Raw genomic sequence first — 26,122 nt, forward strand, 5'->3', positions numbered from 1 at the left:
TAAAGTTCTATATTTTTTCTTGGGTTGAGCCTTTGTGCTGTGGTGTGTGTGAGTGTGTGCGTGTTGCTGGGAATTAAACCTAGCTTTCAAACTGCAAGATAAGTGTACTTCTGCTGAGCAAGTCTGATTTTTTTTTTTTTTGCAAGATGACTTAAACGTAAATTCTCTTCCTTTGATGATAGAAATCTAGATCAATAGGAAACAAACTCTAAATCTTAAGTTACCTAACATTCTTCCTTATATAAAATCACATGAGTACATTTAAACCTACACAAATACTCATGACTATCCAGGAAACTGAATGCATTTTGTTACAGGAAGGGATCTGCCAAGTGGAATCCAGGAGCCTGGAGACAATTCCCAACAATACTCAACAACTGAATAGGCAATTCTATGTGAGGACCTGAGAGCCATCTTGTTTTACATCTTTCAGTGCTGGATCTCACTTGGGACCTCCTTGATGGTGTGCAGGGACTTTAGGGCCAAAGCCAGAAATTCTCGAAGGCCCCCAGTTTTGCTCAGGGTCCCATATAGCTCTGGGAATCAAACCATAGCTCGCTGCATGCAAGACATATGCCTTCACTCTTTATGTAATGCAATTATTTAAAAAAATTGTTATAGCAATGTTATTTACCAAGTTGTTCATAATATAGTTGTTTCAAGCACTAAATGTGTGAACTTCCTTCCGCCAGTGTTCTCTGTTTTCTACCTACCACCTTAGCCTAACTACTTGCAGGCACAAACAAATTTACTTTATATTGTTTGTTTCAATACAAAGGAAAATGGATTTTTCAAAACTTATGTCACTAAGGGTCAATTTGTAATATTGGTTCTATCTCTCAATGGTGTTACTAAAGTCATTGTCCAAAGATTTACTGGGTTGTGGTTGTTAAGCTTTTTTGTGTTACTTTTCTGGTTCACTAAGCTTGTTGGTGTTCTATTCAACGTCTCCATCAGATTTTCTGTGATTCTACTGGGTTGATACTACTATGAATTTTTTTTTGTTTGTTTGTTTTTTGGGACCACTCCCAGTGATGCTAAGGTGTTATTCCTGGCTAAGTGCTCAGAAATCACTCTTGTCTTCAGGGACCGTATAGGAGGCCTGGGATCGAATCAAGGTCCATCTTGGGTCAGCTGCATGCAAGGCAAATGCCCTATCACTGCTCCGGCCCACTACTATGAAATTTTAAGGCATTGCACAGCAGTACACAACTATTTGGTTCAGGATTTATAAATATGGTACAAATTTGGTTGCTTGGCAGTTTGATAAGGTTAAACTGTGAATCTGGGCCATTTCTGTTAGAGTGTATTAGGTATGGCTTCAGGCTGATGTGCCTTCAGGCAGAAAGGGAAGTCTATCCTAGTCCATTACAAAAAGATCCCAGAGTTGTCGGTCCAGAGCAGTCTATCTGGGAAGAGTCAAGAGCCTTCATTTTTTTGGTGAAATTTGCAAACTTAATTACATTATCCTAATAAGTTAGTCTGTGTACTTGAATTACTCCCTCTGCATAAGTAGATTCAAACCTGCTTCTATATTTTGATGACCATGTACCAAATTCTGGAAAGCCTGGTTTCTATAAATATAACTCTGCCCCCCCCCGTGGCATATTTGTGTGTAAAAATGACATTGATGCAAGATAGGGAAAAAAGAGAAAGGAAATAAAAATATGCTCAGGTCTATGGGTTTGTCTGCATTAATGGTGCCGCTGGCAGCATCCTGGAAGAGTTGAAGTTCTACCAGTCACTGTTTCAACTCTGGACTCAATCCAGAAACAGCTGTCCGGAGCTAATTTATTTTCTAATACTACACCACTGTTAATTTATAAATTACACTGATAATTCGAGCTATTATAAATTTCAGATGGTGTAGGGCAAGTCTAATTAAAATATGACACCAATTGCCACACATATGTATGAAGGACCACCATTTAAAATTAATGGGAATATTAAGTATGACACTGATCTCTGAGATGCTTTGCACAGTAATTATAGCATTTGATCAAAGACAAATCTGACAAATGTCGACTTGGTGTTGGTAGCAAATAAACAATGGCAACATAAAAGGAATGCAAAATTCTTCATTGAAACCATTTCTTGGCATTCCATCTACTCTTCTTCAGGTTGCCTCCCCCACACAAAGATGCTTAGAGAATCATCATAAGGAAAGGCTACAAAGTCAAATAGAAGCTTCTTTTTGTTTAGGGAGGAGGGAGATCTGGGAAATTAGTGGTGGGAATGTTGCACTGGTGAAGGGGGGTGTTCTTTACATGTATGTAATCATACAACTATAATCATATTTGTAATCACGGTGTTTAAATAAAGATAATTATAAAACAAAAGAAAAGCTACAAAGTCAAATAGAAGCTTCTTTTTGTTTAGGTCTATCTGCCAGTCATTCTAGGTAGATTACTGTTCATGGACTTTTGGGCCCTGATTTTTTGTTTTTGTTTTTGTTTTGTTTTGTTTTGTTTTGTTTTGGGGTCACACCTGGTAGTGCTCAGGGGTTACTCCTGGCAGGCTTAGGGGATCATATGGAATGCCAGTGATCAAGTCTGGGTCTTTCCTGGTTCAGCATTCAAGGCAAATGCCCTTCCACTGTGCTATCACCCCTGCCCCTGAGCCCTGTTTTCTTCTAAACATGATCGTTTTCTTGAGAATTTAAGAGCCCTTGATTGCTTATTATTGACCCATATTCTTCTTCTTCAAGAAATAAAGGTAAAAAATTTCATTTTTTTCTTTACTTTTTCTTTTTTATTTAATCATCTTGTTTACAAAAATAAATTTATACTGGGGTTTTTGTCATAGAATGTAGACCACCCTTTACGACTGTGATCTTCCCACCACCGATGTTCCCCCATTTTCCTCTCCCACTTCAATCCCCTGCCTGTCAGTCTGCCTCTCTTCCTCACTATCATTGTCATGGTAGTTGTCATTGTGGTTAGCACTCTAGCTGCACTCAACACTCTGCGGCAAGTTTCACATAATAAACTAGTCATCCCAGTGTTCAGCTCTATTGTCTCTGAATATTATTGCTGTACTGTCTTTTATTTTTCTTATATCCTGAAGATAAATGAAACTATTCTATGTCTATACCTCTCCCTCGCTGGTTTATTTCACTCAACATAATAGTCTCCATGAATAGGCAAGTAGTCCAGCCATGTATAAGCAAATTTTATGACTCCATTTCTTCCTAATGGCTGCATAGTATTCCATTGTGTAAATGTATCACAGTTTCCTTAGCCACTCATCTGTTGTTGGGCACCTGGGTTGTTTCCAGATCTTGGCTATTGTACATAATGCTGCAATAACCAGAGGCATGCAGAGGGCATTTTTGTATTGTGTTTTTGTGTTCCTAGGGTATATCACTAGGAGAGGTATTGCTGAATCATATAAGGTTCAATTTCCAGCTTTTTTGAAGAATATCCATATTGTTTTTCAGAAGGGTTGGACAGGAAACAGCGGTAGAGGATTTCTAGATAGGAAAAAGTGGAGGCTCCATAAGGCAAAAGTAATGTGAGCAAGCATTCAGGTTGATGCCATTTATGACTTAATTGAAGCATTTACCACTGCTCTGGAGCAGAAAGGTAGTTCCTATTCTTGCATAACCTTTTTTTTTTTTATGATGGTTGTCATTATTTGTGCATCTATCATTATCCTGACAAAGCTCAAGTGCTAAAACCAATATAACCAATAGCTTACGTATGAGGTATCACTCCTGCGGTTACATTTGTTGCTTACTTTTGTCATTTTCATGCTCCACATCAGCAGATCCAAGCTGTGTTATAGAGAGATTTTGATGCTGCAAGAAATGTTCTGACTTTCCTTTCCGGTGCCCTGGTATTCTGATAGCATTCATCTACCATTGGACCTCCAGGCAGATCAGAGTTAGTCATGAAAGCATCAGATGGCCAGCACCCAGGAGTTCTTTCAAAGAGCTTTCAGAAGCACTCTTTTTTATAGTTTTAATGCTCAAGGTTTCATTTGTTTCTCTGAATGTCCCTGTGAAAGAGTAGAATCATATAAATTTTTTAAAATATGTATTTCTCTACTCAGGGTTAGTTTCAACTCACATTTGAGTTAAAATAATCCCCAAAATATTGTTACCAGCTTCACATTTACTCTAAAGGTATCTTAGTTTGGGGCCAAGAGCAAGCTCATTGATCAGAGGCACATGCCTTGCATACAACACAGACCCGAGTTTGACTCGACATCCCCCAACCATACTAAGCCCTGGTCATGGCCTAGGAGACTGCCAAACCCACTGAGTGTGACTTTGATGGTTTCTAAGCACTTCCAGTTGACTAAGTTGTCCCCCAGTCTCTCTGTATTGAAAGTAACAATAGTATACCAGGACCAAGGACTGATGCAAATATTTCTGGGAAGTGCCAGAGCCCCCAAGCACTGCCTGGTAAACACTCTAAAAGTATTAAAAGTATTACCCCAAAAGTAATATTTTAATAATATTTTCATACAAATTATTGTTATTTCACAGAAAAAGAATCAGAGTCAAAATATTTTTTGTCATTATTATCCTTTTGCAAGAAAGCACAATCTCAGGGTGACTTGAAGAGCACTGGAGATTTCTTGGCTGTCACTTCATAGTCCTGAAGCAGGCAGTGGACATTCCCCAGTGTGCTAAGAGACCTTGCTCAGTTCTCTCAGGTTCATCCCCTTCCCTCACAACAAAGAATTTCAGGAGATGAGCTGTGAAGTAAAAACAGGTTTTATTTGGTGGTTCTGAGGAAGGGGAGGGAGTAATGTATTCAAGAGAGGTCATGTCTCTACTAAGGTAGAGAGAGCCCTGATACACAATTCAGCATGAAAGCAAGACAATTCATATGCCAAGAGGGATGTTGAGGGTGACATGTATATGCAGGCACAATATTCATGAGCCCAAGGAGCACAAGTGTGCATCTCCTTTGTTTCCAGTTGTTTTTTTACCACCTGTGTTGAGTTTGGTTGTGGTTGCTAGAGAAGGATTGGTATCAGCTGATCTTTGACCTTCCTTTCCTGACCTTTGTTTTTGCTAAAGATTCTCTTATTTGGCTAAGCCAGTACCTAACAAGGTGTGTACTGATAGCCTTAGGACTAAGGACTAGAGTAACTTCTTCAAATTCTGTCTGTCTTTTTGCCCCTGTGTTGGTGTGCATGTATGTGTGTGTGTGTGTGTGTGTGTGTGTGTGTGTGTGTGTGTGTGTGTGTGTGTGTGGGTCGGGATTCTTCTCTATATTCACAAATACAAAGTTTAGTAATGGGAATATTGTTGCTGTTTTTATTTTATCACCAGAGAAACTAAACCATGGAATTTGAAGTCATATCTTCTTGCTTGTGGTCCAAGTATAGCTTGCCTGTCACTGGCTTATACTCATTGCCTCATACTCAAGAGGTCTATTTGATAAAATTGGAGAAAATTAATTCATGGATTGTCTAAAACTAGAGATTGAAATGCAAGTTGGGGGGGCCAGAGTGGTGGTGCAAGCGGTAAGGCATCTGCTTAGGCATCTAGGATGGAGTGCAATTCGATCCCTCTGTGTCCCATATGATTCTCCAAGCCAGGAGGGATTTCTGAGCACATAGCCAGAAGTAACTCCTGAGCATCACCGGGTGTGGCCCAAAAATCAAAAACAAGCAAACAAACAAAAAAAAGAAATGCAAGTTGGATATCTCATCCTTTTGTTTCTTGTGTTTGTATGAGCCTATGTGACTATATGTACACATGAGCATGCCCATGTGCTATGCATATATCTATGTTTGGAAATGTATGTGTATAATGTATATGAGTAACTGTCAGGACAGTATTGTTCATAAATATGTGGTCAGGATGGCAGATGACAGCTCTCCACAGCATGGTTCAGTGAATGAGAAGAGTTAATATCACGTGGAGATATCTCTCTAAGATCTCAAAGTTCCGGAGTGTTTGGTAAGATATGATCAGTGTAAAATGCCAGAATTATTCATCACTTACCTGGGAGTAGTAGTTCTGAAGACACTGTAATCAGTGCAGGAGGAGCACAAACATTTTATAGGGTCCACTGGGAACAACAGAAATGTTAGTACTGGGGAGACCCAATCTCCACAGACATTTCCCATCATGACTTGGTTTTCTAAACCTCTTTGTGTATTTTTTTTTCTTCCCTTTACTTTAGCCATGGGCTTTGTGAGCGAGGATGAATATCTGGAAATCCAGGGCATTACCAGAGAGCAGTCTGGGGACTACGAGTGCAGTGCCTCCAATGACGTGGCTGCGCCAGTGGTCCGCAGAGTGAAGGTGACTGTGAATTGTAAGTATTTACAAGCAGCCCGGTCTGCCCCTTTCTGCCTATGCAGGGTGATGCTCATGACAATGCTGACCAAGTGGGATGCTGTGCCACCTGGAGGCGCACGACAAAGTAAAGGAGCTTCAAGAATAAAAAAACCCAAATAAGAGTTTTAATATTGCAACGGAGAGTAATTTAAAGGCAATCTCAAAGTTGACTTAGATTCCAGGATGATAACTGCATGGTGGCTTCAAATCTTAATTACTCCCACACTTTCCTCAAATTGACCCCCAATTTTTCCCTCTCTACGTTACTTGTCTCCGTAACAGAGATAAAGGAAACAAGCAATGATTGAGGAGGACCTTTGCGTTCTGTTGGTATGATTCGTCCATACTAATATCCTCAACAAAATTGGCCATCTTTCCTTTGCTCTCCCCTCAAGCAAACTACCTCCTTCATTGTAATATGGATTGCTTAATCATTTTCACCCCATTTAAAATTCAGCTTCCTTTTTGATGAACAATTGTGATGTTAACTCATTTCTCTGTGTTCACATTTTGCTAGAAAATTCATGGAAAAAAATAGATCCTCTCATAATGGTTATCAGTTTACCACTAATCAATGTCATTTCTCACTAAAAATCAACTGGGACAGCGCACAATTAGCCTGATCCCATTATCAATTGTTACAAGTGCAGTGAGCAGGATGCGTCCTTCACATGTTGCCATTTGGAGAATTAGATTGTTTTGAGTAAAAGCAATCACCCTTCAGGGATTGGGAGAAGTCTGGGAACCCATCAGTGAATGGTGCACATGATTTCTATGTGGTGCTTATTCCTGAAAGGATTACTATGAAGTCATGGTGACTACTATGACATCCTGAAAGGAATATTTACACAGAGTCCGAGGTCTTTAGAAGAGAAAACTAGCTCTACCACTAAATCTGGGTATTATTTGATCTGTCACTCACCAGGCTCACATTTGGATTTCTAGTAAAATTAAAGAAGTCATTTGTTTTTTGTTTGTTTTGTTTCTTGGGCCACACCTGGTGATGCTCAGGAGTTACTCCTGGCTATGCACTCAGAAATTGCTCCTGGCTGGGGGACCATATTAGACACCAGGTCCGTTCTGGATCGGCTGCTTGCAAGGCAAACACCCTACTACTGCACTATTGCTCAGGCCCCAGGAGTCATCTTTTTAATCTGCAAAGATTACATTAGTTTTTTAATGCCAAACTATATAACCTCTTGGTTTTGAAGAGGTAAATCTTCCAACTCACCAAAGAAACTCTCCTTACAGCAAGATTTTTCTTCCTTTTCATGTAACTTTATGAGTTTACACCTTCATGTCCTGACCTGTGCTAGTTATTAAATTGCAATTCCCTAAAGACATAAAATCAAAGGTCTTTTTGAGTTGCAAATAAAAAACAAAGAATATAAACTATTGTAAGCAAGTAAAAACCTATTTTGGACAATAAGTAAAAATGAAGGGCTAACTTTGTATCAAATATACATGATCAATTCACTAGACACAAGCCAGTTCTTTGGCTTTGGGTTAAAGAAAAGAAGAAAGTGTCACCTGATGTAAAATTTATGTCTGTTCGAGAAAAGAAAAGTAACTGCTGGGAAGAGATTGGACTTGGTCAGTACTGAGAGCCAAGAAAAGTACTCTATAGGGCTTATATATTTGGGGGGACTTTGAACTATGGTTGCCATTTTGGTCTGCAGATTTTCTTGCTATGGTTTTTGTTATAGTCTATCATAGCTCAGAAATATTACTTACAAGAAGAAATTAGGAAAGAAACATCACACTTACATAAGTTTTATCACAGAATTACATTGTTATAATTGTTTAAATGCATTGCTAGCCTTTAATACTTTCTTGTCTAATTTACAAATTAAACCTAATAACAGGTAAGCATAGATGGAAAAAATCAAACTTTGGAAATGAAATAGAAAAAAAAACATCATCTATTGAAGACTCAGTCTTTTTATGTTTTGAGGCTTCCACTGTGGTCTTTCAATATATCCCCTACAAATAAGAATAATCAAATAGTCAATGTCATGATACAATGTTTCTGCAATAGAACATGAGTTTATTGTGGCAGTTTCTCATGATACACTTCAATGTAAAATTTTAAAGTGTTGGAATGCTTAGGGTCATTTGGAAAAGACTTCAAATGAATGTAGGCCTAGCTTTTCAGTCTGTTTTGGTCTGAATTGATTGAGGGAACCATTTTCAAAAACCTGTAGTGATTGATCTATAAATCCTTCAGGCAATTCTACATGAATATTATCTCTTGCAACTGAGCAAGAATTTAATAGTCTGAGGTTATATAATTGCCATTACTAGTGTGCTGAAATTCTGTAAGTCTGAATAAAAGTATTGCCAGCCAACCATGGGGTGTTGGGTGAGTGGGAAAAAAACATCTGATGAAAGTTAAAATGTTTAAGGAGTAAATAGGCCTGACTGCCTGTTCTTTCCCCACTGTATAGAAGGAGCAGAAGTAACATATGCAAAGGAGACTCCATTTTTCCTTGGAGCTATGCTACCTGGTTTCATTCTTGGCATTCCCCAGTCATGCAGGGGACCTTTGAGAGAATCAAAAACAAGTTTTGTGGGGGAACCTACTGATGCCTTGACTTACGTGGATAACCTTCCTGCAATGTTGTTTTGTGCAGATCCACCATACATTTCAGAAGCTAAAGGTACAGGCGTCCCCATTGGTCAGAAAGGGACTTTGCAGTGCGAAGCCTCAGCAGTCCCCTCGGCTGAATTCCAATGGTACAAGGATGATAAAAGGTAAAGGCTCCAGAGGTGTCTTCTTAATAAAGGTAAAGATCCTAGCAAGAGGGCACTGAATAATGTAGGTGTGAGTGGAGACAATTTCACACACACACGTACAGAGGTGAGCAACCAAACCTTCCCATGAGTAAAAACACAAGAGTAAAAACCAAGGATAAGTCAGCAAAAATTAAAAAAAAAGTTTTAGAGAAAAATTCACTCTTTCACTCATCCCTGTCCAAAAAAAAACAAAACACTTGCTAGATTCCAGATGGCTGCAGATGAACTTGTGTAAAGTAGTCTTTCCGTAAATAGTTAATTTCAAACTTTTTGCAAACTAGTCTTTCTCTGTCATCTGAGTTCTGTTTCATTGCTTTAAGATGGAGTACCAACATGCCCTCAATACATTATATTTTTATTTAAAATATTTTATTTGGGTTTTTATTGCTCCCTCTTGCTTGGTGATCTCAAATTCATAACCTAGAGGCACAGGGTTGTAACCATGTAATACTGTCTATTTGCCTTGTTTTATTTCTCTGTAGACCACCAGTGTGTGAGACTGTCTAGTATTTGTACCTCTCCTACTGATTAATTTTACCTAGCATGAGTTTTTTTAGTTCCATCAAAGTTGCAGCAAAAATGCATGATTTCATCTTTCTTTTGGATGGATATGTGTATTAAGCTATGCTCATCAATTCTGAGAGGCTTCTTCTGGGTTAATACATGAAGATAGTTTTTGATGGTGTTCAAAGGGCCACGTGGTACTGGGGATCAAACCAGGGCCTCCTGCACACAAAAAATGCTATCAGTTCATTGAACATCTTTCCATCCAAGAGTTCATCTTTTCTTAGCTTTGCAGAGTATTCCATTGTATAGATAGGTTACATCTTCTTTTCCCATTCATCTGTCATTGGACATTAGAGGGTTGTTTCCAGATCCTACTTAATTAGGGCCACAGTGAGCATAAGTGTACTTGTCTCTTTTCAGTTAATGTTTTCTGTGCTCTTGGAGTAGATGTTTCTAGAAAAGGTAATTGCTTCTTGAAACTAGGTCATGGAAATTCTATTCTTACTTTATGGTGAAGTTTCCATACTATTTTCCTTTGAAACACCATTCCTATCAACCATAAAAAAGGATTCCTTTTTCACCACATCCCTATCAAAATTGTCTATTTCCCATGATTTTCTTTGTGCCATTATCACGTATATGAGGTTATTTTGATTTACATATCCCTGATAATAAATGACTAATAAATGAGATAATCAGTGATAGGCTTGTAGGAAAACAGCTTTTAGAGCAAGAAAGTTGCTACAGTAGGGTCAGAGAGGGGACTTGGAGATCTAGAATATCCTGTATTCTGCCAGAATGTTTTTTTAAACACCTTTTATGGTTTGCATTTAGGTATCAGAAGGCTCCTGGTAAAGGAGGGACCAACCAATTAACTAACACATCACCTGCTGAATTTCAAACAGTCTGTCCTATGTATCAAACAGTTGTGCCCCCCACTGAGTCCTGCCTTTGTGCTCAGAAAGTGATTTAACTACAAGAGAAAAGAGCAATACTAGTTCCTTGTCCTCCTCTCCATATTTTAGCTACTATGGTGTTTGACATTGCCAGAAGTTACCAAGTGACTTGTCAATGCAGGTTTAGCATCTTCATACAGTCAGATGACAGTCTTTTTTTCTCTCAATCACTCTAATTCCATAGCATCTTCCTCATTACCTCTCACTCACTTCAGAATCTGTACCAATTACTATAGATTAGAAAATTTGTAGCCCCCCATTTTATGAGTTTTCTGGACACATGCTGTTTTCCCTGTTTATCCCACAGTTTGCTTACCTTATAAGAACTCTTGAATTATAATAGATGAGAGAGCCAAAAATCATGTTTATTTTCCAGCCACAGTTTGTCTTACAAAATAGGCATAGTAAATATAAGACCCTGGGCAAAAAAGGTGCCAGATTTGCTTCTTGTTTAGATGGATGATGATTGAAAAAAGAGGATGCAAGCTCAAAAAAAAAACTACAAGAGGGCTTCTTCCCTTTTTTTTAAGAATCAAGCATTGATCAAAAGAGACTGATCTTCTCATAACCAATAAACACTATTCCTGGCCCTCCTATCCACACCTTTCAAGTTGTCTAAGATGAGGTCTAAGAGGTCACTGTTGGTAAAAATAAAAATAAAATAATAATAATAAATAAAAATAAAAACCAAAACTGTTAGAGCTGCCATGTTTGTTCCTGACTGATCCATTGCTTAGTGCACAAGAATTTGCCAAGAGTGATTACCTGTCCCTCAACTTCTCAGTCTTTGGGATAGAAAAATGCCTGATAAAAATTGTGAGGGGTATAGATGAGCCAGGACTCAGTCAGTGAGGCGACCAGAGATGTGTGGCTTTCATGGCAGGCGGCTAGGGACCCAGGAGCCTTTGCTGTTCTTTTCCTGCCCCAGGAGGCAAAGTCAAGGCATAAGACTTGAATTTTCTGTGCTGATATCTTCTCTGCATAGTCCCTTCATGCCCTCCATCTGCCTCATGCTGCTCTTGTGCTGTTTCCCAGGAGTCTCATTGAGTGCAGGATTCTGACATCTTTCCTTTCATGACCCTATAGTTGCCAATCCTTGGGCCACTAGCACTGGCAGATACCTCTTTCAAGCAGGACTCAGAGAAGTCATGAATGAGTGACTGGTAGATGCAGATCAAATCAGTAAGGTTGTGTGAAACAGGCTGGAAAAGTCTTTGGACTCTGTTTCCAAGGTTGCTCCCTGAAGCTTACAATACATTTGGTCTAAAGAAGACAGGATGCTGGGCTCAATGAGCACCACTTCATTCTCAGCAGAGTCAGAGCTAAATCCTGGGAACATGCTAAGCCAGGACATATGACCACAGGAGCTGAGGGCAATCAAAAGCATGGAAGAGGCTCAAATTTGCAAAGAGCATTGCAGAGGTTGCTATCCATACCTCCTGCCTTAAGCTCATATTTGCACACAAAAAAGCTGTGTTCTTCCCTGAGATGTGGCACATGGGATCCAAGAGGGGCTCTGGAAGTTTCCTGGAGGCTGGACTGAAGCAATTTCCTTAAGAACCACCCTGGGGAATAACATATGCATCACAGAATGGAGCATCCCTTAGAAATGAAAGTGCTTGCTGCCATTGGCCATGATGATGTAGACTGGCCAGGTCACTGCCCTCAGCCTGAGGGTAGAAGAAGAAGATGTCCAGAGAAAATAGAATAAGGGGGAAACAGAGAGTTTAATCCTGGACTAGTTCTCCCGCAGATGTTTGTTAGAGAGGACTAGTCATTCTTTCGACCAAGGTAGACTTCATCCAGACCCCAAGTACTTCTCTCTGTCCTCATGTATATGATTTAAGGCAATGTTTGCTTTACCTGTGTGAAACAAGCCATTTTTTGTTTTAGGCAAAGTAATGCATTTTCCTGAAGCCAATTCTGAGAATGAGATCATTCCAGATGTTAAAAGAAAGAGAGAGGGTCATGTCATTTTCGTACTTGCATGTAATTGAGATGGGAATCTTTATTGTTTGTTTTGGGAACACACCTGGTGGTTTTCAGGGGTTACTCCTGGCTCTGAGCTCAGGAATCACTTCTGGCAGGGTGCAGGGGACCATAGACCATATGGTATGCCAGTGATCAAACCCACTTTGCCACATGCAAGGAAATTACCTTACTGCTGCACTATTATTCAGACCTGAGAAACAACCTCTGAAGTAAGAAACAGTGGCTCTAGCAGTCCCCTAAAGCCACTTCCTCCTTCATCTCCCTGTCTGCATGTGAACAAATTTTATGATGCTTTTTGCTCATCTGTTTGTCTTGGCCACTGCCTGTCATATTTTTAGGGCCACTTCCAATGACTGTGAGCCCTTGAGGTTTATGGGAATGTTTTCTGGGATACATGATGCTGCTGTCCTGACCCTATATAGCCAACTTCTCAGGAATTTATTATCTTTACCAGAATAAATTGCTATAAGCTTCTAGACAAGGGCTTCTTCCAAAAGGTCACAGGTAAAAATTGCATCCATGGGGTAGGAATAGCATAAGACCAGGAGGCAATGATTAGCACAAAGAGGGTCACAGAAAGAAAACAAGGTCAGTAAATGGGTGGGGAACACTGATCTACACAGAGCTTCATTTAAAAACCCTTCAGAATTTTCAAGATAAAAACCATGTCTTATTCTTTCATTTCACTCATAGTAATAACAATAAATAAATAAAATGTTATTACAGAATTATTTAACTTCTTAAAGGAACATTTTATTGTCCAGATGTTAAAAAACATAGTTTTTCAAGTCCCACAAGTGTTCTTCTGTATGAAGTCTGAATTTGACATGGTAAAGGTTAACATCATTACCATCCTCACCTCCATGTCCCTAGTCACCCTTACCACAATGCTCGGGATGGAGTTATAATAGTGTACATTATAGTGCGTTGCATACAAAGCAGCAGAAGGCATTAGCTTCCAGGCATGTTAATTATCTGCATTAGCAAGTGGATATCAAGGCTGCCTCGAGTTTTCTCTGTGAAACTGAAGAGATAGATAGTACAGCAGGTAGAGTGCTTGCTTATCTTGCATGTGGCAGACCCAGATTCAATCCCAGGAACCCCATATAATCTTTCAAGCCCCTCCAGGAATGATGTCTGAATACAACCAGTGAAATATGCACTGAGCATTGCTGGGTATGACTTGTAAATAAATAATAAGAATATCTCCAGCACTTCTCTGTCATGTAACCATGTCATCCATGCCATTGGGTATGAACTCAGCTGTGTGGGAAAATGGCACTGATGGTAGAGTTGGGAAGGGGCCTAAAGAAAGAATGTAAATTCCTCCGTGATAGATCATAACTTTCTCCCTTCTTTTCCTTGTGTGTCTCTTTCTTCTATCTCAGACTGGTAGAAGGAAAGAAAGGGCTCAAAGTGGAAAACAGACCGTTCCTCTCAAAGCTCATCTTCTTCAATGTCTCCGAACATGACTATGGCAACTACACGTGCGTGGCCTCCAACAAGCTGGGCCACACCAATGCCAGCATCACACTCTTTGGTAAGATTGAGCCTGAGCTGGGGACCTGGACATGGAGGAGGTTTCCTAAAGAAGGAAGGAAGGGCCCAGAAGCTAGCCAGGGAGAGTGAAGAGCAGTTATTCTGGGATGGAGTCATAGTCAGTCTGGGAAGAGAGAGAACCTATCTAATAGGACTGAATTACATCTAACTGGTTGGACCTAATGTGGATGAGAGTAGGGGGAAAGTGAAGAATAAAACAAATAAATAAAAGAGATTCACACTTTATTTTATCAAGAGAAAAGTCCTGGAAAATATAAAAGGCTTCGAGCAGGATGAAGTGACTTTTCATTTTCCTCCTAAAGTGACTATGAAGATAATAATTAGGTGTGGTTATAAAAGCCTTAGAGATGAACATGAACTGTTTCAATACTTGGTTCAGTAGATCAGGGTAAAATGAGATTAGTTTTGAAACTTTCTTTCTGCTCGCTGAGAGTACGATAAACTAAATTATACTTATAAGAGTAGAATCATGGGCCTTGGGGGTCCCTAATAATATTAACTTCTAAGGGAAAGTGAACCTGAAAAGTAGGTCATCCCCCAAGCTTGCCATCTCTGTCAAAAGCTAGTGCCTTGCTGGATTAGGTACTGGATTAAACCAAGGAGCTAGAGGACCTGCCCAGCCTGTGTGAAGCTCTGGGTTTGATCATTGACACTACATGCCCAAACCCTCATCACTGGCAGACACATCCCTGATGGACCCTCCCACAACCAGTACTGTGCTGATGAAGCCCAATTGACTGCTCACACCACTGGCCTGGGTACCTCCAATCCTAATGTACCTAGCATGGAGTAGGGTCTGCCAGTGTGATCCCTACCAAAAAAAGATATCAGGTGTTTCTCCAACTGCAGACTGGCCTGTCATAAGTAACATGACCAATGCAGTCAATAGCTGTTGAACTATTAAGGCATTCAAGGTGATTTTCTGGGCACACATTGCATATCTAATGATAGCCTAGATTATTCTGTAAATTGTAGAAAATGAAGTGCATTAGCAGGCTCCCTGGTAGAGCAACTGTCTTACACTTTTGGGAGTACAACAGCCCACAGAAGTGAGCCAGAGGCTTTTCTGTGGACTCACACAGGACTGCAGGCACCAATTTTCTGATCTTAGAAATGAGGAATTCCCTTCTAGGCTGTAGGCTTAATTTATGTCTGCTTTGGGGATGAATGCTGTCCTACCTCAACAGGTGTGTGGGAGTTTGTGGTAATTTGTCTCAGGCCCTCAGGGTAAGAAGCACTGTGGGAATTGGGGGAGGAGAGAAGAAAGTTAGCAGAGTAGTGCCAGCAACTTAAACTCTGATCAGAGAAGAGTTAAGGTGCTTACCTTGCATGTAGCTCACCAAGTTTAATTATAAACACCACATGGGCCCCCAAACACTGTCAAGGGTAACTCTGGGACACAGAGCCAGGAATAGCTCATATGAAATTTGGAGTGTCTTTTCTTCATAAAATCCCCATAGTGTCCTTTGATACTGAGAAAGCCTAGCAGTGCTATACATTTAAATCCTGCTCCCACCCCATTACATTCCCTCAGTGGCCAGACACTCACCCGTACTGTGTGTACTGCTTCATTCTCCCTCTCTACTCCCAAATTATACCCTGTCCACTCTCTGCTCAAGGAGGATAAAAGAAATCTGCCTGGATCCTGATGGGTGGCTGGGAACTGGCAGAGCTGCACAAAGAGTGATGGAGCTGTCTAACACCTCTCACACAGGAAGGATCAGAATTGCCCTCATGCCATTTAAGCCTTTCTAGCTTTTTGGAAGATGTCTGTCTGCATGAAAGAAGAGCCAGGATTAGAAAGGGAGAGAACCCTTTTTCTTTCACCTTGCAAATGTGAGGCTCTCCTACTGCCATGCTAAACTTGCCCTCCTTGGTCCTGTAAATATTCTCCCTTGCACATACAGCTACACATAAATAGTTTTGCAGTTGCCTTTATCAATTCTTTATTTCCCTCCTCTTCCCATGAGCACATGGAGATGTGGGACTTAAGGGTGATAGAGCTGGCAGAAGTGACAGAGTGAAGCAAAACCCACAGCATCAGTGGTTCTTTTCTGCAGGCCTGTGTGCAGCATTCAAAGCCCCCTCCCCACTCTCTCTCATCAATGCACCCTCTGTCATGCTTAGCTTTTCTCCAATGACCAGTGTCTGGAGTGCAGAGCTGTCTGAAATATGAATAAAGAAGTGATAGCATTCAGAGAAACTCAGAAATGCTGGGCCCCACCAAGATGAGTGGACTGCTTGGTGTGGAGGCCTCAATGCAGCTAAAGGAAACCTTGACATTTCATCTTGAGGAGGGAGAAGTAAGTTGAGAGCATTTCCCACATTTAATCCAACAACCCGTAGTTTGGTGTCATTTAGTGCCTGTTTCTGCTGACCTTGCCATGGAAAGGCTACACAAACACCATACATAGATCCATTGGTGATTGGAATATCATTCAAGTGCGTGTGGGCTATAGTTAATAAGTGGGAAATTAGTATTAAAATCAAGTATTAGTATGACTCCTAAACTCACAAGACAAATATGAACATTTGTCACTAAACAAATATGAATTAATGGCAGGTTGACTTTGCTATATCCCATTGTTCAAAGAAACTAAACTCAGAGGCAGGAAGCTCCATGGAGCAGGCTGTTCAACAGTCTTTGCCAGAGGAAGACCATGAACTTCATGATGAAATCCCTTCCTGCAAAGAAACATAGAAATCTATGTCTGTTATCATTCTGTGTTTAACTGTACAACTCAGTTTCTCTTACCTTGACAATGAAAAATGGGATAAAGAGTTAAGCCATGGGCCGGAGAGATAGCATGGAGGTAAGGCATTTGCTTTTCATGCAGAAGGTCATTGATTCGAATCCTGGCATCCCATATGGTCCTCCGAGCCTGCCAGGAGCGATTTCTGAGTGTGGAGCCAGGAGTAACCCCTGAGTGCTGCCAGATGTGACCCAAAAACCAAAAAAACAAAACAAAACAAGAGTTAAGCCAAAAGGTTTGGGACTAGTTCTGAGAGTGAACTGTAGGTTTACTTCCCACTCATTGTCCCCAGCATGAAAGCCAAAGGCCCTTGGGTGTGTCTTACATTGTATTTTTTTTCATTCCCTTTGTATGTGTGTCATTCTTCGTTTATCCATTGCTCCAGAAACATTCATGAGACTGAGTATACAAACTATATATGAAAGATATATAGCTGCTGTATATAATATGTGTTTGTTTTCATTTTTCTCTCCTGTATGTCCTCACCTGATTTAGAACTAAATGAGCCCACAAGCTCAACTTTATTGCAAGGTCAGTATCCCTTTTGCCTTATGGTTTCCTCCTCTATATATCTTCCTAGAGACCCTCTTTCTTTCATCATGCCTATATGTATTATTGGTGGCAACTATAAAAGTTGTTTAGTGGGTGGTTGGAGGATGGTAGGGATGTTCTGGGAGAGTGGTTAAACTCTAAAGCAAACTTCCTTTCTGATCATTGCTAGAAGGGTCAGGAAGATGAAAGACAAAGAAACATCAACAATAAATAAAGTAGAGTCAAAAGATGGAGGAAAGAATTTGGAACTAATTGGAAGACAAGACCAGCCCACTGAATATTTTTCATAATAATGATCCTATCAATGACTCAAGGTCACAAATTTAAGCATCAAGTACAGAAACTTTCATGTTCAAAATAATTTGTTTACAGGGAGTAAGTCTTTAGACAGAGGACAGGAGTTGTTAGGATGCAGGTCTTCAGATGGTAAACTGGAACCCTGGAGCAGAAGCTATCACAAAATAGTTCTTCAGTCTTGGACGAGCCACTCGACCTTTTTGTCAACTCAACATGAAGTTGGAGGAAGTTGGTCTTCTTTATCTGCTATTGTGCCACTATACAAATGAGAATCTTTAAAAAAATGTAAACAGTGTGGTTTACAAAGTTGTTCATAATAAAGTTGTTTCAGGCATTAATGTTCCAACACCAAATCCCACCACCATTGTGACCTTCCTCCACCAATGTCCCAATTTCACACTGACCCCCAAATACTGCCATCTTAGAACACACAAAATAATTCATCTTATATTGCTTGATACAATGTAATGAAACTGGGAAGTAGAAAGCCTGTCTAGAGTACAGGATGAGAAGGGAGGGAGATTTGAGACATTGGTGATGGGAATCTTGCGCTGGTGAAGGGGGGTGTTATTTACATGACTAAAACCCAATTGCAATCATAATTACAATCAAGGTGTTTAAATAAAGATATTAATAAAAAAGAAAAGTATCAATTAAAAAACAATGTAATGAAACTATCAAAACATAGTTTTTTTAAAAAAAATTGTGAAGAGCCAGAGATAGTCATTATGGTCATTAGGGCCCTTGCCTTGAACTAAACAGATTCAATCCCCTGCATCCCATATCATCCCCCAGGTGAATTTTCAGGTGAAATTCCTGAGTATAGAAATAGGAGTAACCCCCAAACATTGCTAAATGTAGCTCAAAAACAAAGATTTGTGAAAATTATTGTATCTACCAGTGGTGTTACTAAAGTCACTATCTGAGGTTTTACTGACTTGTTTGTTGCTAGATGACCAATGGAATTCTCCTATGTGCAAATATGAATCATGACACAAGCTGAAAGGGAAGTATCAAGTGGCATCACAAGGTGCTAAACTCAAGTCCCTCCTACTTTACATCCTGCTCAACGAGCACACCAGGGTCTCTGTTTTTTATCTATACCAACCACCCATTTTTCTGGGTCCATGAGAAATACATTAAGTCTATGACTAAATAATGCAGAGAAAGTGGGTCCAGTAAATGTGGTAAAAATAACGAATGCTCTGCATATATAACTCTACTCACCAGAGGACAGTACTGACCACAGGACCATTCAGCCATAAGCAGCTGTAAAGAAAAGAATGGGAGGGCTGTGTCCAACTTATACACCTATTTCCTGATACTACATCCATCCAATTAACATTCAGTCACATCTGGCTACTGAGAAAGTTATTATCAGAAAAAAGAGTAATAGGCTCAGATGTTGAGGGAGAAGTTGAAGAGAATGAACTCTAAGGTAAGCTCTTTGAAAGAGCATAATATGCACGTCTATCATGAAAGCATTCTTTTTTTGTTTTTGTTTTTATTTTTGGGCCACACCCAGTACCACTCACAGGTTACTCCTGGCTATGTGCTCAGAAATCTCTCCTGGCTTGGGGAACCACATAGGACACTGGGTGGGGGGAATCTAACCGAGATCTGTCCTAGGTCAGCCACGTGCAAGGCAAACACTCTACCACTGTGCTATCGCTCCGGCCCTTTTATGAAAGCATTACTTATCTGAGTGATAAGTGATAAGTGAGTGCCATGGTAGTGAACCAAAAGCAAAAAGGGAAAACAGAAATTAAACTCCCTCCTTCCTTCCTTCCTTCCGTCCTTCCTTCCTTCCTTCCTTCCTTCCTTCCTTCCTTCCTTCCTTCCTTCCTTCCTTCCTTTTTCTTTTTTCTTTTTTTTTGAGAATTTCTTCAGTAAAATATTTTAATTTGATTTATTTGTCATATTTGTTTTCAAATAATCTTCTGATAGATATTTGTGTGAAGTATCTTTTTGCATAATTTTAATTTTTTTCCATTATTCATGGTTTCTTTTTTTAATTTTTTATTTTATTTAAACACCTTGATTACATACATGATTGTGTTTGGGTTTCAGTCATGTAAAGAACACCACCCATCACCAGTGCAACATTCCCATCACCAATGTCCCAAGTCTCCCTCCTCCACACCCGACCCCCGCCTGTACTCTAAACAGGCTCTCCATTTCCCTCATACATTCTCATTATTAGGACAGTTCAAAATGTAGTTATTTCTCTAACTAAACTCATCACTCTTTGTGGTGAGCTTCCTGAGGTGAGCTGGAACTTCCAGCTCTTTTCTCTTTTGTGTCTGAAAATTATTATTGCAAGAATGTCTTTCATTTGTCTTAAAACCCATAGATGAGTGAGACCATTCTGGTTTCTCTCTCTCTCTCTCTCTCTCTCTCTCTCTCTCTCTCTCTCTCTCTCTCTGACTTATTTCACTCAGCATAGTAGATTCCGTGTACATCCATGTATAGGAAAATTTCATGACTTCATCTCTCCTGACAGCTGCATAACATTCCATTGTGTATATGTACCACAGTTTCTTCCTTTTTCCATTCTTCCTTCCATCCCTGTTTTCTTCCTTCCCTCCTGCCCTTCCTTCCTCCCTCCTTCCTTCCTTCCTCCTATTATCTATCTTTCTATCTATGTATTGATCAATCTATCCATCCATTTATCTATCATCCATTCATTATCCTTTCATCTATCCATTTATATATCTTTCAGCACTTTCACCTCTGAGTATGGGTAAAATATCTACTGATCAAGTTTTTCTCTGACTCCAAGATGGTATCCACTCCATTTCTTTCTCCTTGCTGACTGTGAAAGTTGTAGTGCATAAGCATACTGAGATCTGTGGGCCTTTCAAAGAGCTATTAGATAGTTCTTGAACATCTTGGAAGTATAGAAGTCATTTTAGGCCTTTCACTTAAGAGTTTATCCCTCATTCACCTTGTGTTTTTCTCCTTTCTTCTTTGTAAATCTTTCACAGACTGGAGAGCTAACTATCTTCCTCAGCACAACTCTATTCCATGCCCAGCTCATCTTGGAAATACCCACTAACGTTTCTTTCACACACATTTTCCCATGCCATTTACAGGGTTCCATTGGCTTTAAGAGAAGTACAAAATTATTTCGCTACCCAGTATCTGGAATAACAAGAATGAAACTGATAAGAGAATTTCATTCTTCCTTAGCATTTTCTGCCACCCTTGAACTATTTCTCTGCTTTCCCTTTGCAAACACAAAAGATAGCATGCCACCCTCTCAGATTAAAATTTGGTGCTTCTGGACTCCTGTTATGATGAATAAGGATTTAGGAATGTGCCACCATCCCTCACAAAAGCCCTTCATGGGCAAGCAGGCTGGGCTCACTCTGCAAGCTTAGCAGCTCAGAGGCTGTTCATTTCCCAGAACCTGGGCATTTGTCCTTTATCTCTGCAGCATGAAGTCAGAGCTGATGGTATCATCGGCCTTGGAAAGGTTGGCTGATTAATGTCAGTGAACCTTGCCAGATTCATCAAGGCAACTTATTAAAGAATTGGAGACTAGGGGCCAGAGCAATAGCACAGTGGTAGGATGTTTGCCTTGCACGCGGCTGAGCTAGGACAGATCTGGGTTTGATTTTAATGTCCCATAAGGTCCTTTGAGCCAGGAGTGATTTCTAAGTGCATAACCAGGAGTGATCCCTGAGTGTAACCAGGTGTGGCCCAAAAACAAAAACAAAACAATACAGAAAAAAGAATTGGAGACTAAAACAAACTATATCAGAAGAAAAACTCTGCTAGAGGAGAGAAGATTGGGTTTTCCTTGCAAAGGATTAAAGTTAGTCAATTAGCTTTAGCCATAAGCAGTTAACATATCTACTGCATGTAATTTAAATTACAGAAGATAAATGAAAATTTTTGTGCACTCTTTTTCTAAACTATGTATGCTGTCCTTTCTGGCATTAAAATCCTCCTTTGCCCATTAGAATAATGTGGCAACCTTGTGTTTTCCTGGTACTTAGGTTCAGTCACATGATTGACTCTGGTGGCTGGAAGTTCATTTTATAGACTGACTATAAATATTTGCTTAGAGGCCTGGAAGAGGGTTGCTTGTTTCCCTGATAACTGAGGATGGATTCACTCAAATGTGAGTGATCTGGAAAAGTCTCCTTATGGTGTCTGGATTCCAAAAGGTTCTTCAGCCATGCTTCCTTCTCTCCATAGAACCAAAAGAATATCCTGAATGCTGTAGAAAGTGGTGAAAGAAAATAGAGGTTTCTTCACCCACTTTACCCACTTTAGGGGGGTGACAAGACAGATTTATTTCTTAGAAAACTTGGAGCACTCCAGCCTAGGACAAACCAGGAATTTATTCTAGAAAAAGCCAAGGATGAGTGTCAGTCTTCTAGCTAAGTAATGTGTGGAACCTTAGAAAGAACACTAAAGAGGAACAGTTATCATAGTTTTCTGATCATTTTAATAATCCCACACAACAGATAGAGCCCTCCCTACTGTAGAATTAAATAATTAGTGATGGTTGCTGGATGGAGAAGGATGGAGGCCTTTATTCTTAGGCTATGGCCACGTGGCTTCATCCCCCATCAACTGGCGGATCTGGGGTCCAGGAAAGCGACAGGTATTGAACTCACTCACAGGCAGGCTTCAGGAAGCATCAACTTTATTCATGCCCTATCCACCACATGTGTGGCCTATATCATAACCTTTTAAGCATTCAGCCATTCTTAGCTAGCCCTGTATCTTAACTCCTTTCAGCCATCTTCCCTTTGACCTCCATACTGGCAAAAGACCAAAAGAGCAGTAATTCCCTCTGGTTAAAGCCTTAATCTACCTTTTCCAAGACCCCTCCCAGGAAATGCGTGGAGTCTTGCAGGTAAGGTCAAGTTACCTAGGAAGAATGGGGGGTGGGTTAGGCTTCACCTACTACCATCTGCAGCAGAGATTAAACTACTATTCCTATCATGTGACAGTCTGCTGATCTCCAACTACACCCCACTATTGCACTGTGCTATTTCAGATTTTCTATAAAAACTTTATCTACCCAGTATCTCTAGTCATGATCTTTGCTCCTTCAAATTCCCTTTCTTGAGTCAGACTTAACGTAGTAGGGTTCCTGAATTCACGAATCAATCCCTTCTTCATTTTAGGTATGGTTTCCAGAACCTCACAATCCTCCAAAGCATTCTTCCTCCCCAAGGTGCAGGCAACATAATTCCACCATATCTGGCTTATTTTTATCTAGAATAATCTCTAAATATTTAATTCTATGTCACTCCATCCATCTTCCTAATGGGATCTCAATGTCACCTATGGAAAAAGAGAGGAAAGAAGAAGAGAGGAAAGGAGTGGAGAAGTGGAAAGGAGAAGAGAGAAGAGGAAAGGAGAAGAGAGGGGAAGGAACAGAAGGGAAAGGAAGAGGGGAGGGGAGAGAACAGGAGGGGAAAGGAGGGAAGGGGGAGGGGGGGGTAATAGGAGGAGAAAGGAAGGGAAGGAAGGGGAGGGATGGGGAGGGAAGGGAAGAGAAGAGATGAGAGGAGAAGAGAGAGAGAAGAGGAGAGGAGGTCTTTAGGTTCTTTTACCTAGGAGATTTACAGAGAAAGACATAGGTTTTACTTGCTTAAGAATTGCAGCCACAGTGTCATGCTCAAATATCATGGTTGAGTTTAGTCTGATTTTATAATGAGTTTAGACTCATTGCATGTTCAATCATATAACCACACTACTATTATATTGCTACCAATATTTTGGTTGAATTTAGGTGCTCTTGGCACCCAGATGGTGCCTTCATAAGGGTTTTCTATTCAAGGCAGATGACAAAGGTGTTAATTCCTCTAGTGCATTTAGATTCTGCCATCAGTGGCATTAAAATGTGAAGAAAATTATCTATCACAGCATGGACACCCACCTTCCATTTACTGAAGAATAGCTCATTGGTCAGCAATTTTTATACCTAGGACTTACCTATAGATCTTAACTATCCAGATAGTCTGATTCAGAGGCACCTTACAGCCTGGGGCTGGAGCCAGGACTCTCCCTCCTACGCATAGATCTGAAGCTGCAACCCTTTGGCCTGTGTTGACATCTGACCACCATCACCTCTAAACAACAACCTCTTTCCTCTTGGAGCATAGGTTTGAGGGTTGGGACACTTCATAGCTGAACCAACATCTTGGAGTGAGGGCTGGCCAAAGGGAGGCCCTTGGGAGAGAGCTGTGGGCTTTTTCCCAGAAATTTCCATCTAGGACAGTGTCTCCCATTGATGGTAACTGTGTTTAATTTCTCATAGAAGTGAAAACTACAACTTTGACCCCTTGGAAAGGTTGGTATATTTGTGTCCTAGGCAGCTGCTGCCTGCCTAGGGTTGGGTATGCCTCTGTCTCTTCTGATCTAATACCAAAAGCCCAGCCTATGGGGCTCCCTCTGACCCTTGGCAAGCTCTGCACCTACTCAGTTTAACTGTTCTTTAGAATAGCGCTTTCTCCCCCAGCAGCTTGCGCTTGTGGAAACCTAATTTCTCTCTGCCACAGCACTAAGGGGCACTGCCAGGTCCATGTCTGGGCAGCTCTGCCAGGCTTGTCTCACATCTGTAAACCTAGCCTCTGAAATTAGATTTCCTTAGCCCAGCCTGCATGCAGTTCTTGCTTCTGCTTTCTGCCTTTGTCTGTCTAGGCTTCTGCCTCTTTAACTTGGATCAGGGAGGGACGTGGGGAGGGGGAAGGGAAGGGAAGGTAAAGATGAGGAGAAGGGGAGGGAGGAAAGGGGAGGGCTTGGTGAGTCACTCAGCTACAAATAAAATACATCTTATTTGAGGCTTTCATTCCTGCCAGATGTTTCCAGTGGATAATTGACACTCTTGGCAGTTTTCTGGGACCCCAACTGTCCCTGTAATTAGTCTCTTTAAGTCTGCAGCTCTCTAAAGAGAGGAGAACAAGAATGCCATCCATGTGAGGGGAGCTGGGCTGGAGGGAGAGTAGAGACCCCCTTTGTGGTCTGTGTCACCAACAGATGAGCCAACACTGGCTGTGCTATCTCTGGTTTCTCCTCTCAGAAGGACCAGATGGGATGGTTGTCCTGGGGCAGGTCTGGGACAGGCAGTCAGACTGTTCCCAGTTAGTATAGCAAACTGTGGCCTTGAACAGAAGTCAAGGTTCTATTGGAGAGTCCAGTGAGGTGTTGTCTTTCTGTCATTGTGGAAAGTACAACCCCTCAGCACTTATCTATTGGGCTGAGACACTTTCCACTCTGTGGGGAATTCTCACCCTCAAGCTTCCCATTGCATAGCATCAGTGCATTTGCTCCTTGCTCAGAATTTGCAGTGACTTTCCCTGAAAACAGCAAAATCTGATCCAGGTTCTCATGTAGTGCAGAGATTTCTGTTTGGCTTCCGTTCTCCATTCCAAGTGAAATCTCAGGAAAAAAAAATCAGACAGGGTTGGAGGACAGTCCAGGGATTAAAGGACTTGTTTTGCTCCAGGCCAATCTCAACTCAAGTCTCCAAAACCACAAATGGTCCACCAAGCACTTTCAGAAGTGATCCCTAAACACAAATTCAGGAGTAAACCCTGAGCTTGGAGTGACCCCCACCCCCCCCCCCGCCACACACACACTCAAAAAAAAAAAAAAGATGAAGGAGTTTTGAATAAATCCCTCGTGTTTCAACTCTGGAACACTGGCGAAACACAGGTCTGAAGTCAGATGGTGGTTTGTGAAATAATTCACACACACACACACACACACACACACGCGCGCGCATGTAATGAGAAAAGTTTTTGAAAGAGTTTCCTACCTTACCATATATTCCTATTATTCGGCCAACAATCCAAGCCACTTCTAAAGCTCCAGAAAAATGAAAGGAAAAGAGTTTATTTCTATCCAATCCAGCCTTTTATCTGAAGGAAAAATGTCACAACATCAGTTTTCACACCTATCCAAGACTCTTCATTCAAAGATCCAATAAGAAACAATGTGTAAAGATTGAGGTAGAAAGAGACAAATCCCATAATCCCACATCTCCCCCTAATTTATTTTATACACAAAGTGCAAAAATAAGAGGTAGCATAAGGTAATATACTTCCAAAGGAAAGGGAGCTACTAAGGGGAAGATGAATGACTCTGAAAAATAAAAATGCTAGCACAATTTTTCCCATAGATGCAGCAAAAGCCAGAAAATAAGAAGCAAAAGCTTTTGGCCTAAGACCATAAAAGAAAACTCAAAGTGAATATGACCCTGACCATATAAACCATAGTGTAGTCTTTTGGGGCTCACTTGAGTCTTGCTGACTGTTCCTGGGGAGTAAACTCTGTCCTAAGGTGCTTAGAGCACAAAGGAGAAAAACATAAAAAGAACAGAGCACCAGGCAGTGTGTATTTTAGTTAACTGGAGAAGTCAAGGGATGCCATCTGGA

The 26,122-nt window shown here is 40.6% G+C and overlaps 1 protein-coding gene across 3 annotated transcripts in view; it reads left to right on the forward strand.

Moving 5' to 3' along the window:
• The window catches only part of NTM (neurotrimin), a 1,165,251-nt gene that overhangs the window by 1,135,580 nt on the left and 3,549 nt on the right, over positions 1-26,122 (forward strand). Inside the window, exons 4-8 of one of the 3 annotated variants that reach the window (XM_049778283.1) lie at positions 6,147-6,281; positions 8,938-9,058; positions 13,944-14,095; positions 17,364-17,399; positions 24,004-24,036. In XM_049778283.1, the coding sequence (XP_049634240.1) occupies positions 6,147-6,281; positions 8,938-9,058; positions 13,944-14,095; positions 17,364-17,399; positions 24,004-24,036 (477 nt within the window). Of the gene's footprint in view, positions 1-6,146; positions 6,282-8,937; positions 9,059-13,943; positions 14,096-17,363; positions 17,591-24,003; positions 24,037-26,122 lie in introns of those variants that run through there. The other 2 variants (XM_049778281.1, XM_049778282.1) reach the window with 2 other exon arrangements.

Source organism: Suncus etruscus, chromosome 8 (genome assembly GCF_024139225.1).
Source record: "Suncus etruscus isolate mSunEtr1 chromosome 8, mSunEtr1.pri.cur, whole genome shotgun sequence".
Lineage (NCBI taxonomy): Eukaryota > Metazoa > Chordata > Mammalia > Eulipotyphla > Soricidae > Suncus > Suncus etruscus.